This window comes from Leptodactylus fuscus, chromosome 11 (genome assembly GCF_031893055.1).
Source record: "Leptodactylus fuscus isolate aLepFus1 chromosome 11, aLepFus1.hap2, whole genome shotgun sequence".
In the NCBI taxonomy this organism is placed as follows: Eukaryota; Metazoa; Chordata; class Amphibia; order Anura; family Leptodactylidae; genus Leptodactylus; species Leptodactylus fuscus.
This window is the reverse complement of record NC_134275.1, coordinates 51,621,811-51,640,174: the sequence shown is the minus strand read 5'-3', so window position 1 is coordinate 51,640,174 and position 18,364 is coordinate 51,621,811. Positions and strand designations below refer to the sequence as shown.

Sequence of the window (18,364 nt, the reverse complement as noted above, 5' to 3'; positions counted from 1 at the left end):
TTGTAAACTCTGATGATATATTATCGTGCAGATAACTTTTTGGTTGCATAAACTAAATTTTCAACATCACAGTGAGCTTTGATTTATGAATAGGAAATTTCAGAGAACGGCATTTTTTTAAGTCGACGTTTTGCAGCATTCTCAACTTTTAGAAGGGTAAATATCTTGTGATAAAAAGCCAAGAAAACTTTTTGAGGGTTTAGAAAATAAAAGAAAAAAAATTGGCTAAAAACTTGACAAAATCCATTAATACCCCTCAAGCATGATCTAAGCGTACAGCAAATATCCGTAATTCAAAGCCATTGTGAAGATTCTTAGGTTGGAAGTATTGTATTCTGTATCTCAGAAAAGGATGTACGAAGACATTTGTGACAAAAAAGATCACCAACAAGATACTTGTCGCTCTACACCAGGGGTGCCCAATACGTCGATCACGAAGGACGTATGGGTCGATCGTGGGATTGGTGTCTGCTTGTTGACAGCGCAGGCTGAGAATCATCTCCGGACACTGGCAAGCCAGGGCCTTGCACTTGTTCGCAGTCAGGGCTGTGGCAGCCTCGCCTGTCAGTGTCCGGAGATGATTCTTAGCCTGCTTTGTGAACAAGCAGACACCAGAGAGCTGTCTCCTGCTCTCACGCTCCGCCCTGCTCACAGGCCCCGCCCCTGGCCCGACCCGGCGCTCACCTCTGGCCCTCCCCGGCCCCACCCTATCCCCGCCCACAAAAAGTGGGTAGTAGATCTTATCCCTTAGTCAGTTTCTAAAGTGGCTCACATGCTCAAAAAGTGTGAGCACCCCTGCTCTACACAATGCATCACATAAAAGAAAAACTAAAAAAAAAAAAAAGCAAAATTAAAAAGATTGAAAATAAAAAAGGAAAAAAAAAAGGTAAAACAAGGAAAATAAGACATAAGCAATGAAAGACAGACAGAAGAAGAGAAGGAGACGTTAAGGGAAAGGAAGAGGAACAAAGAGAAAGTGGTAGAGACTAAAAGAGTGAAAGTAAAAGAAGAGGAGAGGGCAAAGAAGGAGGGAAGGCAAGGAACCAAAGGGCTCCTTCACATGGGGCAAGAGGGGGCAGATTTTGGCGGCCTCAAAATCCACCCCCTCACAATAGAGGTCTATTTAGACCGCTAGTGTTCTTTTTTTCCGCTAGTGGTTAGTTGCCTGATTCAGCCGCAGTGTCCACCTCGCGACAGCACCCTCCGGACTAGACCCATTCATTTGGTACTAATCCGGAGCGGAAAGCCGCGATGGAATATGCAAACGTTGAATTCCCGTGTGAAGTAGCCCTAAGGAAGAGGGGGGAGTGATTTAGGGGGAAATGGCAAAGACCAGAAGGCTAAGAGGGAGGAAGCAGATGAAAGACGGGCTAAGGGAGAGGAAGAGGAAGTCAAAAGAGAGGAGGAATTAAAATGAACAGTAGAGAGAGTATAAGGGAATGCTCGGAAAGAATAAGTTAGTGGGAGGAACTTTAAGAACAGAAGAGGGAAGAAGGAAAGAAAAGGGATGTCAAATGCTCACTAACTTTTCAGTCAACTTAGTCTTGTTTCATACAACTTGTGATTCTGGACCAAAATGTAACGCACTTTAATTAACAATGTCGCTGTTTTCTGCCTGAAAAACCTTTCTAAAGTTCCTGCCACAAGGCAAAGTCATAAAAGTAGACGAGAACAAGCCAACGGGGGGGAAGGGGAGGTAAGGAAGAGGAAGAAAAGGTGAAGGGGAGGAACATGAAGACAAAATAGCCATAAGAGTAGAAGCAACGGAAGGGGCGGCTAAAAGAGAAGAAGGATTTGGCAAAAAAAAGGAGGAGAAGGAAGGGGAGGAAAGAAGAAGAAAGAAAGAAGGAAAGATACAAGAAAGGAAGCTTAGAAAGGAGAGGAAGAGAAGCCAGCGGAGAAGAAGGCAAATAGAAGAGACTGACCTGAAGAGAAAAGAGGGTGAGTTGAAGAAGGTTCACAAAAATTAAAATAGGTAAAAATGATTTCTCTGAGGCTGAAAGACCCGAACGTCCTGCTAATGTTTTATTTATTTGCTTTGTGGATAATATGCATAGTTGCATCCGATATCTTGTCACTTCCCATCCCCCGCTCCCCTTCCCACCGGGTATTATGTAAAATATATTTCTGCTCTCCCTATTGATTTATGATAAAGAGCAATCAAGTATAATACAAAGTATCCAGACACACTGCAAGGGCCAGTATTGACTCCAAAGATGGGCGACATGTTTAATTGAAGTTTAATTTTTGCAGTTAATTCATGGGGACGTTCTGCTGGGACAGGGGCAGGAGAGATGCGTCCATTAAGATTATCCACTATTGATTTCAATATTAAATGCTGAATGGGATTACAGAGCGGTGCCGTGCCGCCGACATGAACCGTCATGAAAATTCAAGATTAGTCAGTGGCCACAACAGATGGAACCTATGAAGGTGTGTGATGGGTCTGTCAGAATCAACGAAGCTCAAGTGAATAAGCAGGATCGTAGCTAATAAGGGAACTTGGACGCCTATACAAAGATGGTGGAGCTCACACAAGCTCACTCCATTATGGAGAGAAGTCTTTATGGAACGTTGCCCCCTGGCCTGTAGCAGATCCCGATACTTCAGAATTCTCATTTATGAGACTACAAGTATTGACTAAGGACTGATTCATAAGGCAGGACTAGATGTGGTCTGGATTTCCTGGACCGAACCCTGAACCAGGACTCTCAGCATCAATGTAATTTATGGTGCTAGAGTCTGGGCCTCCCCGTGTCCCTACTGAGCTCTACCAAAAATATGATTATAGTACAGGACATTAGAGCAATGGGGACTGGGGTTGAGCCGATCTTGAGATTTCAGGATCGATTTTAAAATACAATTTCCAATCATTTTCCAGCCAATCCCGATCCCGATCGTGAAATTTGCTCGATCGCCGATCGGGATTCGATCTTTCCCAATTGCTCAAACCTAGTCAATGCTTTTCTATGGGAAAAGTTACTTTTAGTGTTGAGCCGATCTTGAGATTTCAAAATCTAATTTCTGATCATTTTCCAGATGATCCCGATCGTGAAATTTGCTCGATCGCCGATCGGGATCCGATCTCGATCGCTCAACCCTAATGGACTCCTGCTATCATACTTGAATTATATTGGGAGTAAGGTTTGGTATGGGAAATATGGCCAATCAGACCTACCCCATCCCCCAATGTGGACCTTCCCAAAAATAGGGAGGAAGCCAGGGTGGGAAACAAGGGTAGGGAGGACAGTATGCACAGGAGAAAGGGAAGCTTAATCACATAGGAAGGTTTAAAAGGTCTCTCTCTATTGGATAAAAACCCAACGCGTTTCGCAAATACAATCTTTTTTTCAAGTGCATAAGACTTGTACTGTAGGGAGGTGTCTGGGGTCAACAAATCGAGGAGAAGAGACCCAAAAGCTAACTCCACATTTTTTTTTTTATCACAGCATATTATGGGATGCAGCAAACAAAATATCGACTCATAAACCAAGACGGATTATGTACTGTAAACACAAGACAGATTGCCAGATCCCAAAGAAATTTGCATTGGGTATATATCTAAATCATTGGTGATTTATTCTACATGGGGATCCATACAGCACAGAGGAAGGGGCGAGGGGGAATAAATCATAGAAGAATTTTTTCGCCGGAGATATTGACATTTTTCACATGAGACAAACCCTGAAGTTGTGACCGAGCAGAACGCTCTACATTAGTGTCATCCTGACTCTTGGGGCTGAAGAATACAAGGATCTTACTAGAAAAGAGCTCGATGCTGACTGCGGGTGTGGGGTGGACGTCAACCAAAAAAAATGGAGTGCAGGGAAAAACTTTGTGTGAAAACTTAATAAAATGAATATTCTATTCAGTAGTAACTGAGTTATCTGGATGTCACCAGAGCATTGTATATATTATGTGCCCGTGTCTCCTGTTATTCTTGTGTGTCAGTATTTACAGTAGCACTGCCATTCTATTCATGAACCACAAGGCTCAGAATGAATGATAGTGGAAAAATACATCCAAAAAGAGGGGGAGAAAAACACAAAAGCACCATACATGGTTAAATTGAGCCTGGGCAGGAGATCAGATTATATTCTATACCATATTGTTGGGTGGTTGTTTTTTTTATTCTTTCAGCTAATTTACACCTCTATAGAAGTAAAACATGAAGGGGACAGGTCACCTCTCCTAGGAAATTAAAAATGCAGCAAAGTTTGGAATAACAAGGTCCGTGCATTTACATCCCTCCTCACACAGGCGGCTGTAATGAGATGACGGCCATTGTTCCTGCGGAGCGCTCACTAATTGGTAAACCGCGCCATTTTATGGACATTTCTTCAAAATAGTGAGACCTAATAGGAAAATACTTCTCAAAAAGACTCTTAATGGGATTTGTAATAGAAACTGGACGAGAGCTGCGTGACACAGAGAGGACAGAAATACCGGCCTTATTACACACAATGGAGGATGCGGCATACAACAATGGGCCGAGTCACTGCCCTGAGAGTTATTAGAAAAAAATATTCAGATCATAAGGGAAAAATAATATCTTCTGAATTACTGAAATATCCAGAGCAGTAATATTCTTTCTTGTACATAGGAGTAGCATTATAGTAGTTATATTCTTGTACATAGGAGCAGTATTATAGTAGTTATATTCTTGTATATAGGAGCAGTATTATAGTAGTTATATTCTTGTACATAGGAGCAGTATTATAGTAGTTATATTCTTGTATATAGGAGCAGTATTATAGTAGTTATATCCTTGTACATAGGAGCAGTATTATAGTAGTTATATTCCTGTACATAGGAGCAGTATTATAGTAGTTATATCCTTGTACATAGGAGCAGTATTATAGTAGTTATATTCCTGTACATAGGAGCAGTATTATAGTAGTTATATTCCTGTACATAGGAGCAGTATTATAGTAGTTATATTCTTGTACATAGGGGGTAGTATTAAAGTAGTTGTATTCCTGTACATAGGAGTAGTATTATAGTAGTTATATTCTTGTACATAGGAGCAGTATTATAGTAATTATATTCTTGTACATAGGGGGCAGTATTATAGTAGTTATATTCTTGTACATAGGAGTAGTATTGTAGTAGTTATATTCTTGTACATAGGGACAGTATTATAATAGTTATATTCTTGTACACATGAGGCAGTATTATAGTAGTTATATTCTTGTACATAGGAGCAGTATTATAGTAGTTATATTCGTGTACATAGGAGCAGTATTATAGTAATTATATTCTTGTACATAGGGGGCAGTATTATAGTAGTTATATTCTTGTACATAGGAGTAGTATTGTAGTAGTTATATTCTTGTACATAGGGACAGTATTATAATAGTTATATTCTTGTACACATGAGGCAGTATTATAGTAGTTATATTCTTGTACATAGGAGCAGTATTATAGTAGTTATATTCGTGTACATAGGAGCAGTATTATAGTAGTTACTGTATATTCTTGTACATAGGAGCAGTATTATAGTAGTTACTGTATATTCTTGTACATAGGAGGCAGTATTATAGTAGTTATATTCTTATACATGGGAGAAGTATTATAGTAGTTATATTCTTATACTTGGGAGCAGTATTATAGTAGTTATATTCTTGTACATAGGAGCAGTATTATAGTAGTTATATTCTTGTACATAGGAGTAGTATTATAGTAGTTATATTCTTGTACATAGGAGCAGTATTATAGTAGTTATATTCTTGTACATGGGAGCAGTATTATAGTAGTTATATTCTTGTACATATGTAGTATTATATTCCTACTCATAGGAACAGTATTATATACTGTAAGTTATATTTGTGCAGTAATATAATGGCTATAGTCTTTTACATAGGAGGCAGTATTATAGCTGTTGTAATATAGTATATAGGGGCGGTATTATAATAGCTGTACAGTTATACATAAGCATTAGAAAAAAAATAAATGGATTTCTAGAAATAGATAAAACACCACCTCTATTACGGCATGTAATATTTATTTCTGTATATAATTATATAGACATCCTGCCAGAAGCAGAGCAGCCGCAGTGCAGCAAAAATAAAAACAGAAAAACAACTCTCTCGGTGACATTTGGTCATTTTTGTAAAGACAAATCTTTGGAAATCCCATATTAAACTTGTCTTTTAAGTAATTACACAGCCTTGTCTTGAGTGCATTTACTCTCGCAGAACCCCAGAACTGCTGACAACAACCCGCGTCTTAAATAGTGATTGATTGTTAATTATTAGCCCTCATCATCCATCATCATAAGCTTTTAAAGCTCCTGTCAAATTAAGTGAGGTCAGTAGACCGTATTTAATTGTGGATTACCAAAACGTCGAGATGCAGCGATCTGATAAACAAGGCGTTAGGAAAGCGTCTTATTATCAATTAGGGAAGGTTGTTATTACCATTGTTCCTGATTTAGACTTATTAACTTTGGACTTCGGTCACTGGGTGCACCAGTGTACAGAGGAGAGCAGACCGTCCTGGGTGTGACAGGTACCGTCATCCTATAGACCATAGCCATATACAGAGCCTCGTGTCAGTGGCCGAAATATCTTCAGGAACTTTTTATGGGACATCATAGAAAACGAAGACTAAACTCTGATTGGTGGATGAGTCAATGATGTCATTTTGCTATAGTGATGTCACTTTGCTATAGTGATGTCACTTTGCTATTGCTGTAGAGGTTTTGAAGGTTGCATTTGTACTAGACTCTAATGTCTAAGGAGGAATATAGGATACCCTGTTGGATTTGGTTGGATTTTGGCTCAGGTAGTGATGTTAAAAAGAAAAAGTTGGCCCCATGAGAAAGATCAGAATGGACAGACGGGCTTGATTTTTTTGCTTCCCCTTCCACCCCATTGATCTCTGGGCCATCAGTTCTTTTCTCACAATGCAATTCTTTTTGGGTGGGGTGTCAAAGGGCAGAGGGCTTGACCTGTGCTCTAAAGGCTCCATAGCAATGGTCTTCCTCTCTGTACATAAGCCCATCGGGCTCTGGTATAAATTTTCAATGGTTGCCTTATTAAAAGGTTAGGAGCCAATTGCAATTTTTTCATTGAAGAAAAAAAATCTCCATGAGAGAGAGAGAGAGATTTAACAGCATAAAATCCCAAAATATATGTCATTGGGAGTCTACAGAAAGGCAAATACCAAGCCTAGCAAAATCTTACCAAAATTTTAATGAAAATTTCAGAAAATATTTTACAAAAAGGAGACCTTGGGCTGTTCGACTTCAAAGGTGTTTTTTTTGGATGGATTTGTTTTGTTATATTGTTATGCAACCGATATCAGATTAGTGGTGGTCCAACCCCAGGTGCTAGACGCCATTAATATCACATTAATGGTATATCTTACGGATATGCTATCAATATAACTCCCATTGATAATCTAATATCCACAGCTATTGGTGCCGGAAGGACACAGTGGACGGAGCCAAAACCAGACGTGAGCTGATCTAGCGAAGCCACTACACAGATGGGGCCGTCTATTTCCCACTGTTTTGTTCCGGTGACATCTGCTATATATTGAATGGTGGAGTTACCTGATGACAGATCCCACCAATCTGGTATTGATGACTTTCCTAAGGGTAGGTAATCAATACGAAGAGCCCATTTCCATTTTATTCCCATTTTTTAATTTTAAACTTATACTTTTTTCACATTATCACACAAGCTGTTGGTTCATGTCAAAAAATTTAAAAAAAAAAATCATCGGACTTTGGCAAGTCTATGCATTAAACATCTCCACTAATTGCCTCTTTCTGGTTTATACATATATGCCTGCAGTTTATATAGGAATTTCTATTAATTTGCGCGGCGCACCCGTCATTATTTCTGAAGTTTTCGACTTGTTTAATTACTTCTAAAGCCACATGAGGGCCGCCTGCTTAGTGAAGCTTACTATCTATACAGTATTAATTGGACTCCGCAGTGGTCATCCTCGTGTTGTATATTACTTTAATTTCTGCCCACTTCTTTGCAAGTCAGATAACAGGACAGCAGGATGAAGCTTAATTTGGTTTCCAAGTCATCCAAGCAAATTCGGAAGTGGATAAATTATATCCATCCATTGGACATGCAAATTAATTTACAAAAATAAAATTTACATAAATACAGTAGGCTTGTAACATAAAAATAAAAAATAAGTGAAAAGTGATGGCTGTTAAAAATATTCAGACAACAGGTTTGGAATCACAATGCAGGTAAGGAACATGCAAACTCCTTGCAGATGTTTTTCCTGGTGGGATTTGAACCCAGGACTCCAGAGCTGCAAGGCTGAAATGCTAACCACTGAGCCATCGTGTTGCCCATTAAAAAAGTTTTTTAAGAAAAATCTTTATCGCTAGGGTTGAGCAATCTGGAAAGATTGGATCCCGATCGGCAATCGAGCAAATTTCACGATCATGATCGGCTGGAAAATAATCGAAAATCGGATATTAAAAATTATCTTGAAATCTCAAGATTGGCTCAACCCTAAAAGTGACTTTTCCCATAGAGAAGCATTGACTAAGGTTGAATGATCGGGAAAGATCGGATCCCGATTGGCGATCGAGCAAATTTTACGATCGGCTGGAAAATGATCGAAATTCGGATTTTAAAAACGATCCTGAAATCTCAAGATCGGCTCAACCCCATTTATCGCCTAGCCAAAGGATAGCTTCATAGAAATGTTTGTAGGATGATAAATTTTGCTGGGGTCTGACTTCTGGGAATTGCACCAAATACAAGGCTGGCCTGATAAATGCTTCTCTACTAGGCCCCTTACAGATGATCGGTTGTTAGCCACGTTGCTCTAGTGTGGCCAGTGCATGGGCATGGTAGTGCAAACTAGAAAACCAAATGGGTTGGAAAATTTAGTGCAGTAACACAGAAAGAATTATTATTAAATATTTTTGAGCCACTTGCTAATGACAATCAACCAAAGTTTTTGGTGGATAAAACAAAACGGAATCACAATTTGGAGTTTTGCCCCAATACATGGACTTATGGAACTGGACTGGTACAAGGTTTATGAGGGTCCATGGGCAGCTGGGCAGCAGAGTTACAGCGGGCACCCTGTATATCCAGCATGTACATGGGCTTCACATAGGTAGAGTATGTTTGACAAGATGGATATGATCCTTCAAGAATGATTGACCTCCCCATGGTTTCCCGATGTAGTAGAAGACATGAACATTGCCTTTATGAAACAACCTAAATTGCTCCAGTTTTCACAGTTTTATAAAGTAGAACATTATGTTCACATGACCAATAAATGAATGACATATTCTATATACGCCATGGAAATGCAATGTATGCCATCATCTACAAGTTCCTTACCTTTCTGATGTGTCGCAAAAGTCTGAGACAATTTCGGAAAAAGTTCTGGATATTCAAATTTTTGTTCATTGGCCTTGACCCAGAAAGACCCCTCTGACAGCTCCTGTGGCTCAACCTGCACAAGAGGAACAGACTGGAGATCAATACGTGATACAGAAAGCAACACATGACATTATGATGACATCAAGCAAAAATATTGAAAATTCATCCAAAGGTGGAGCGGTCAGCAAAATTTTTGCACTTGAAATTAATAATAGGGATCCATTCAGACCTTGGGGGGGGGGGGCTTCTGCAGGTGTTTCTACAGTGGTTGTTTTTGGTAGTACAGCATAGAGCTATGTTGAATGGGTCTAAGCTGCAATACCAGACACAGCCATTACAAAATATATGGCGCTGTAACTTATAAATAATCAAAGGGATACAATAAACAGCCCCTTGAGTCAGTAGGTTGCAGTAGGACTGTAGACCTCTTGTTTGCTCTGCTGTTCCAACCACTTGGGTCCCGGGGTCCTCTGCATCGATCTCTAGTTGCGATACTCCAATGGTGCTCATATGTGGTAGTCAGTGCATCATTGCTGCAGAACAATTTTAACCCATTCCGTGCCTTACTGAATTTTTTGGGAGTGGTCTCCTTTAAAAATAAATTTTTAAGACCTGGATGCCGTTCTGTATGTGAGGAGGGAGGCGAAGCTGACCACTTTATAATGCAATGTAACATTGGAGGATTAGATACAAAAATAGAAGTCTTCCTCTCAGTCTGTATCACCTACAGTTTCTAAGACTATGTATAATTCACATGATTATAGCGGCCATTAAATCACAGTTATTAAATCTCTGGCATTATGGGTTTTATTTTAGGAATAAGAAACTTTACAAATCTCTAAAAACGCCTGTATTGTCCTGCTGGGAAAGTACCAGAGGAAAAAGGTGCAAAAACATAAAGCACAATTCAGAGCACAGCAAAGTGTAATTTTTTAAAAAAACAAAACAGAATGCTCTCAAAATCCTATAAAAATGCAAACATTTGGTCTAATCTGCATATTAGCTCAAATTAGCTTTAATGGATATTGGCACCACTTGGCTGGCAGACATACCACTAGTTCAAGCTCGTCGTACATAGGTTTGCCACTCAAAAGTGCTCTTATCATCTTCATGGTCAGGGTTGCCTTTACCATAGGGCTAAAAGTGCACTTGCACGGGCCCTATGGTTGAGGGGGCCCCCTGAATTTGCAGTCCTTCTGTCCTGAGCAGTGGGTCCAATGCTGCCCCAACTCATCGGCGTCCTCCGAGGCTAAGAGTTTTTTCTTTCCTCGTTTTTTGCTATATACAGTGGAGAAACTGAAGAGGAACATGAAACTGTAGGGGATACCTGGGAGGGGGCAGACATGATACTGAGGGGGCAACCTGGAGAGCTACATGAAACTGTAGAGACAACATAGAGGGCTACATTAAACAATGGCAGCATCCTGGAGGAGAGGACAAGATACTGTGGGGGCAACATGAAATTGTGAGGGCAACCTGGGAAGGGACATTCTAAATTAATGTCTGAGGGGGCCATGAGGAGGTGGGACAGATCAATGTCTGAGGGACCAGATTAAAGTGTGATCTATGCAGGGGCTTTTAAGTGTGTGATGGGCCACTGAGGAGCATTATATTGTATGGGACCACTAGGGAGGCATTATACTATGGAGAGGACCACTACGGTACATAATACTGTGTGGGGGCACTAGGGGGCATTATACTATGTGAGGACCACTAAGGTACATAATACTGTGTGGGGGCACTAGGGGGCATTATAGTATGTGAGAACCACTAAGGTACATAATACTGTGTGGGGGCACTAGGGGGCATTATACTATGTGAGGACCACTAAGGTACATAATACTGTGTGGGGGCACTAGGGGGCATTATACTATGTGAGGACCACTAAGGTACATAATACTGTGTGGGGGCACTAGGGAGCATTATACTATGTGAGGACCAGTAAGGTACATAATACTGTGTGGGGGCACTAGGGAGCATTATACTATGTGAGGACCACTAAGGTACATAATACTGTGTGGGGCACTAGGGGGCATTATACTATGTAAGGACCACTAAGGTACATAATATTGTGTGGTGGCACTAGGGGGCATTATACTATGTGAGGACCACTAAGGTACATAATACTGTGTGGGGCACTAGGGAGCATTATACTATGTGAGGACCACTAAGGTACATAATACTGTGTGGGGCACTAGGGGGCATTATACTATGTGAGGACCACTAAGGTACATAATACTGTGTGGGGGCACTAGGGGGCATTATACTATGTGAGGACCACTAAGGTACATAATACTGTGTGGGGCACTAGGAAGCATTATACTATGTGAGGACCACTAAGGTACATAATACTGTGTGGGGGCACTAGGGGGCATTATACTATGTGAGGACCACTAAGGTGCATAATACTGTGTGGGGCACTAGGAAGCATTATACTATGTGAGGACCACTAAGGTACATAATACTGTGTGGGGGCACTGGCGGGCATTATACTATGTGAGGACCACTAAGGTACATAATACTGTGTGGGGACACTAGGGGGCATTATACTATGTGAGGACCACTAAGGTACACAATACTGTGTGGGGCACTAGGGGGCATTATACTATGTGAGGAACACTAAGGTACATAATACTGTGTGGGGCACTAGGGAGTATTATACTATGTGAGGACCACTAAGGTACATAATACTGTGTGGGGCACTAGGGGGCATTATACTATGTGAGGACCACTAAGGTACATAATACTGTGTGGGGGCACTAGGGAGTATTATACTATGTGAGGACCACTAAGGTACATAATACTGTGTGGGGCACTAGGGGGCATTATACTATGTGAAGACCACTAAGGTACATAATACTGTGTGGGGCACTAGGCAGCATTATACTTTGTGAGGACCACTAAGGTACATAATACTGTGTGGGGCACTAGGGGGCATTATACTATGTGAGGACCACTAAGGTACATAATACTGTGTGGGGACACTAGGGGGCATTATACTATGTGAGGACCACTAAGGTACATAATACTGTGTGGGGCACTAGGGGGCGTTATAATTTGTGCAGGTATTTCTCAGTGGAAGTGATGGGGGGGGGCACTTATCTTATGAAATCTTTGCACTGGGCCCACCAATGGGATAAATCGGCCCTGTTCCTGGTAAATTCATGGTCATTTTGGGGCAGGTCCACTAAGATATCTGCAGTAATTAGATTCTCCATTTTCCATTTCATGACATATTTAATTTATGTGGATTTCTGCTCTTGGAACTTTTTGTAGACAAACTGGTCTAATTCTGCCAATTTTAAGTAAACCTCTAATTGGATGGAACGGACAATTAACAGACAATAAACAGAGAGATAATAAATCGGTAAAGATTGTCTCGTCTCTTCATTTAGTGTTCATTATGTGTATGGCCACTTGTACATGATACATTGTAGGAAATGTTTTTGTTTTCGGTTTAATCCTCCAGTATATGCTACTGTGCAACGCCTCAGGCAAACCTAACATCATCTTCATTGCACTATTGTAAATTTTCCCTGCAGAGATATAAAGATATAAAAAGAGGGCAGCGGTAAGAGATAAGGTCTCGCGGGCTGAGATTTCTTAAAAAGCTAGCAGTTTTGCAGAATCTTGCCAACGTGTAGCATGGCGAGTAAAGCAGAAAGCAACCTCTGCATTCCCTGCCGATACCCAAGTGGTCTCTGCTAACAACAATTTACGGAGGCGTCTTTTCTTACTTGGTTCTTTGCTCAAGATGAAAGGCCTGAGATGACCAGGAAAAATAAACAGACTTTCGCATTACTAGTGTTTTGCATTGGCCATCTGTCACCACTAACCTCAGAAAATCTCGAGTCAAGAGTCAGGGTAAAGAAGGACAACATGAAAATCTATGTTGCCATCTAAACGTCTACTGAATACAAAACGGTAAAGAATTTTTGACGACTTTCTTTTAGCTAACGCACGTATAAATTATTCATCTCTTAGAATTCCGAGGTCAAAATGGGTTGAACTTGACGACCCAGAAACGAAGCTTCACCCATGTCCTATAAAGCGTAGATTGTACATGATTTAATGAAACCTATTATTACGGGAAAAAAATGGGCCATTTATAATCCAAGACCATAGAAGTCGTGTTTGTAATGGCGACTTCCTCACGTTCCTCCTGGTCTTACATTTAATAGTTCTTCATTAATGAGTAAGTGTCATTTCATCTAGTGACAGAAAATCCGGTCTATTAACACCATTTCTCATGAATGTCCATTAAATGGCCCAAGGACACCCTCGCTGGAACAGGCAGACATAAAATGTACAATTCTAGGATTAATACATGTCAGGCGTCTTCAAGGATTATTTCACATTTCTTAAACTTTATCTCAATTGTAAGGTAAATTAGAGAAGGAAGAATTCCCCGCGGAATAGGCGCGACAAAAGGTGAAAGAGACAAGTGGGTAATGTATAAATATTAGAGTTATAGTGGTCTGGCGGTTCTAGAATACGGATAGCAAAGAAATAAGAGACAACACTTCTAAAAACATCGTTACCTCAATAGATACAGTAGTATATTGACACTAATACGAAGACTGTCCATTGCTATAAATTCAGATGTCAAAAGCAAGATAAAGATGAGAAAGACAAAGAAGAACAAAGAAATGGGGAAGAAGAATTGGCTCCGTCCTAGGACCCCTCCTGTTCTCCATCTACACCCTTGCCCTGGGCCAACTCATAGAATCTCAAGGTTTTCAATACCATTGCTATGCCGATGACACCCAAATATACATCTCTGGACCAGACATTACCTCCTTGATAGCCAGAGTTCCAGATTGCTTAGCGGCCGTAGCCTCCTTCCTCTTCTCCCGCTTTCTCAAACTCAACATGGAGAAAACGGAGTTCATCATTTTCACCCCACCCAATGTGGCCCCTCCACCTGACCCATCTATCAAAGTCAACGGAACCCCACTTACCCCTGTTCCACGGGCCTGATACCTTTGGGTAACCCTGGACTCCAACTTATCCTTCAAGTCACATGTTCAAACCCTCAACACCTCCTGCCGCCTCCAACTCAAGAACATTCACCGAATCTGCTCCTTCCTCACCCCTGAAACTACTAAGATGCTCGTCCAGGCCCTCAATCTCCCGCTTAGACTACTTCAACACCCTTCTCCATGGACTCCCAGCAAACACCCTCAACCCCCTCCAGTCCACCTTAAACTGCGCTGCTCACTTACTTCACCTCACCCCCCGATCTTCATCGGCTGCTCCCCTCTGCCAGTCCCTCCACTGGCTACCCATAGCCCAGCAAATTGAGTTCAAGCTACTAACATTAACATACAAAGCCATCCACAACCTGTCCCCTCCATATATTGGGAAGATAAAGAAGATGGGAGATAAACAAGTTAGCATAAATGAAGACTACGTTGGTTGTAAACTAAATAGTGGAACTAGATGCTGAAGTAAAAAAAAGATGGTGGAGATGCAGAAGATGTTGCAGATTGAAAAAGCCGTTCAATATGATATTGAAGATGACGAGTATGATGCAGATGAAGGAGATAGAGACGGAGCAGTGAGAAACAAGATTGTAGAGGCAAACAAGATGGCGGAGATTGTAAAAGTTGGAAGAGAATGTTGTAGAAATAAACCTGATAGAGATTATAAAGACATTGGAAATCAAAAAAGAAGCTTAGGCTGAAGAAGATGCTGGTGAGTATCAAGATGTGGGAGATGAAGAAGATGGCGGCTATGGAAAAGATGGTGACGATAAAGAAGATGGCGAAGAGGAAGAACATGGTACCGATAAAGAGGTTTAAGATCATAAAGATGGTGGAAAATGAGAAAAGGGGGAGCTGAAGAAAAATAAGGAAATAAAAATTCTGGGGGATAAGAAGATGCTGGTTAAAAACTTGATAGTGGACATTCAGACACCTTCCATCTGTACCCCCAAAACTTGAGGGATTGTGTGGAAGACTGGTTAAGGGATCAGGACATGAGCATTCCAGTAGATGAATGTTGCCGGACCCCATGTAAACCACCTCACAGATCACAAGCCAAGAATAAAAATTGGGCGTCTATAGGAGATACAATGTAAATGTTTTACACAGTCTACGATTGTGTCTCATCTGCATTCCTTACAGTTGTCACTCTGCAATCTTCAGGAAATAGCTGAAAGTTCATGAGATTTGCATACAATAATATCCTTGACCTTTCCAGTGCCCTCCATTACATTTTCTCTTTTCTGGTTTATTCCTATTTTACCTGGGGCTTCATAAATAAACAAGGACCCATAACTAACTCACACGTGGCCACCGCATTATGACATTTTCCCAATTATCAGATTTCTATACATATATACGATATATCCTGATGAGTGAAAAATGAAAATAATAATCATTTTCCAAGAGTGTGACCACTAGGGTTGAGCTGATCTTGAGATTTCAGGATCATTTTTAAAATCCGATTTCCGATCATTTTCCAGCTGACCCTGATTGTGAAATTTGTTCGATCGCCGATTGGGGTCCGATTTTCCCCAATCTCAATCGCACAACCCTAGTGACTAGGGTTGAGAGATCGTGTTCGGAAAAGATCAGATTCTGATCGGCGATCGAGAAAATTTCACGATCGCGATCGGAATTCCGAACACGATCTTTTTAGGTGGGATCGAGATCGGTACTATTTCCCACAATGCTTTGCTTAGCCTTCACACTGAGTATATGCTCCACTCATTCTGAGTGGAGTGTATACTCAGTGTGAAGGCTCCGCTGCGGTTCCATAGGAATTAATGGAAGCAGCCGGCACACAGCCTTAACCCCCTGCGCGCCGGCTGCCTCCATTCATTCTAATGGGAGACTAAACTAACATCTCTAGTAGCTACTTACCTCCAGGGTGCCCGGGGTTCTCCTTCTTCTTTGCCTCGCTGCCGCTCCACGCTGCTCTTCTCGCCTTGCTGCCGCCACCTTCCAGGTTAGTGTTTAAAGAGCTAGGAAGGCGGGGATTGTGGCTTAGGAGAGTGTGGGCGGGTACAGGGCGGGGAGACGTGACGTCTCCCCTCCCAGTACCCGCCCACACTCTCCTAACCCACCCACACTCTCCTAATCTGGGAGGCAGGGGGCAGCGAGGCGAGAAGAGCAGTGTGGAGCAGCAGCGAGGCGAAGAAGAAGGAGAAGACCAGCACCGGAGCAGCCATCTCTGCAGGTAAGTGGACCAGGGGGGACTAAGTAGCCAGAGGATTTAAAAAAATCCTCTGGCTACTTAGTGATTCACTACACAGCGTGGATTGTAACAATTATAGCATTCAATTCTTAGATTCCATGCTGTATAGTGAATAGGATTGCTTTTAAAATCCGATCTCCGATTAATAAAAAAAATCCCATTGACTTGCATTGGGATCGGAATTGGTATCGAGATCGGATTCGAATGAAAAATGATTGGAAATCTGATTTTAAAATTGATCCTGAAAAGTCAAGATCTGCCCAACCCTAATAGTGACCACCTAGAGGTCCAGAACTGGTCAAGCGCCGATCTACAGGTTCGGCACCATAAATAGTGGAATATAGTTGTAGTTGTATCGGTTAGATAGATAACATTTTGCTACTGACGCTAGGGAGTGTGATGTCAATCAGAGGCCGGAAGAGGCTGAAGAGGACATGGGCGACCCACCGGATGCCCAAGAGAGGTGAGGCAAGATGAGTATAATAGTGTTTTATAGGGAAAAAACTGTTTCGGATTTGGTTTACTCATCCCTACTCCTTACAATCTCGGGGACTGAGCCCTGGCTATATATTCCAGCCCTACAGTTTACAAGCACCGCAGCTCAGGTATTAGATGCAACATCCATCCCATAAACCAAGAGCTGAATACAATTGTTTCTACACAAAATTGAAAAATATCTAATTTCTTTGTTATAATTAAGCCATAAACATCGCTCACCTCTTAGAAATTGGTAATATCCAAGAACAATAAGGATCTATAGCCTTGTACCCCGTAAAGCAAACACATAATGCATCAAGGTATGAAAATCTTATCGGAATGGAGGTTTTTCTGGTCGGTGACAATGTAACACGCTATTGATTTTTTTTCCCTCGTCTTGCTGCAGCATAAGAGAGCATAGCCTGACATTTAATAACAGCTCCATAATTGTAGCGTTTAGAAGATCACTGCCAATAATTTCTTTAAGGTGGGGGGAGGGGAGGTTTATAATCTATTTGGTACGGTAGAACGGTGGAAGGGACAATGAATTACAGTTAAACGTGACGTGAAGGGTAATTTTAAGGCCAGGAATGATGTAAATCTAGTTTAAACAGCGTTTATTGATTAAAGCGAAAATGGTAAATTTGAGAAATGACAAGATATGTGTTGTACTTCTGCAGAAATTACAGTACTGCGGAGAGCGAGCGTTACGATGAAACTCTACAAACCATCATCGCTTCCTTGATCTTTTATAGGAACACTAAATACCAAAAAATGCACAAAAATCACAGTATTTTCCCCCATCAAGGGGTTGTCCAAGGCTTCCTATGGATGGGTTACTGATAGGACAAGTTATAAATATGAGATTGGTGGGGGTGGACACCTGGCACCCCCCCACGATGAGCTGATTTCTGCCATTGCAGCTCAGCTTCTACTGAAAGATAGGTCATCAACATGAAGTCTTTGTCATCCCCTTTAATCCAATCCTATTCTTTGATACCATTATGTTACAATTAAAACTGAAAAATGTTTCTAGAGATCTCCTCTGTTGTCACAGGAGATTAGTCATGTCTCCATGCTCTTCCTCATTGCATTGGGCTGCAGCAGGAGCCTCCCCCCATCTACAGCAGGACAAATGGATCAGAGTAATAGTCTCTCATTGACTCCTCCACCACACACCAACAAAAGACTGAACTCTTCAGTATGAGATTCATCCCCAAATTCTCTGCAGGGTGTCTCCAAATGGGTTGTTTCAGGAACACAAGGAACAAGCTGTGGAAAGCCAAACAGCGAGGACAACTCTACAT

The 18,364-nt window shown here is 41.3% G+C and overlaps 1 protein-coding gene across 2 annotated transcripts in view; it reads right to left on the bottom strand.

Moving 5' to 3' along the window:
• DIAPH2 (diaphanous related formin 2) overlaps window positions 1–18,364 on the bottom strand; it is an 824,584-nt gene that overhangs the window by 550,661 nt on the left and 255,559 nt on the right. For both annotated transcript variants that reach the window (XM_075260108.1, XM_075260109.1), the window contains one exon: window positions 9,336–9,450. In XM_075260108.1, the coding sequence (XP_075116209.1) occupies window positions 9,336–9,450 (115 nt within the window). The remainder of the gene's footprint in view (window positions 1–9,335; window positions 9,451–18,364) is intronic.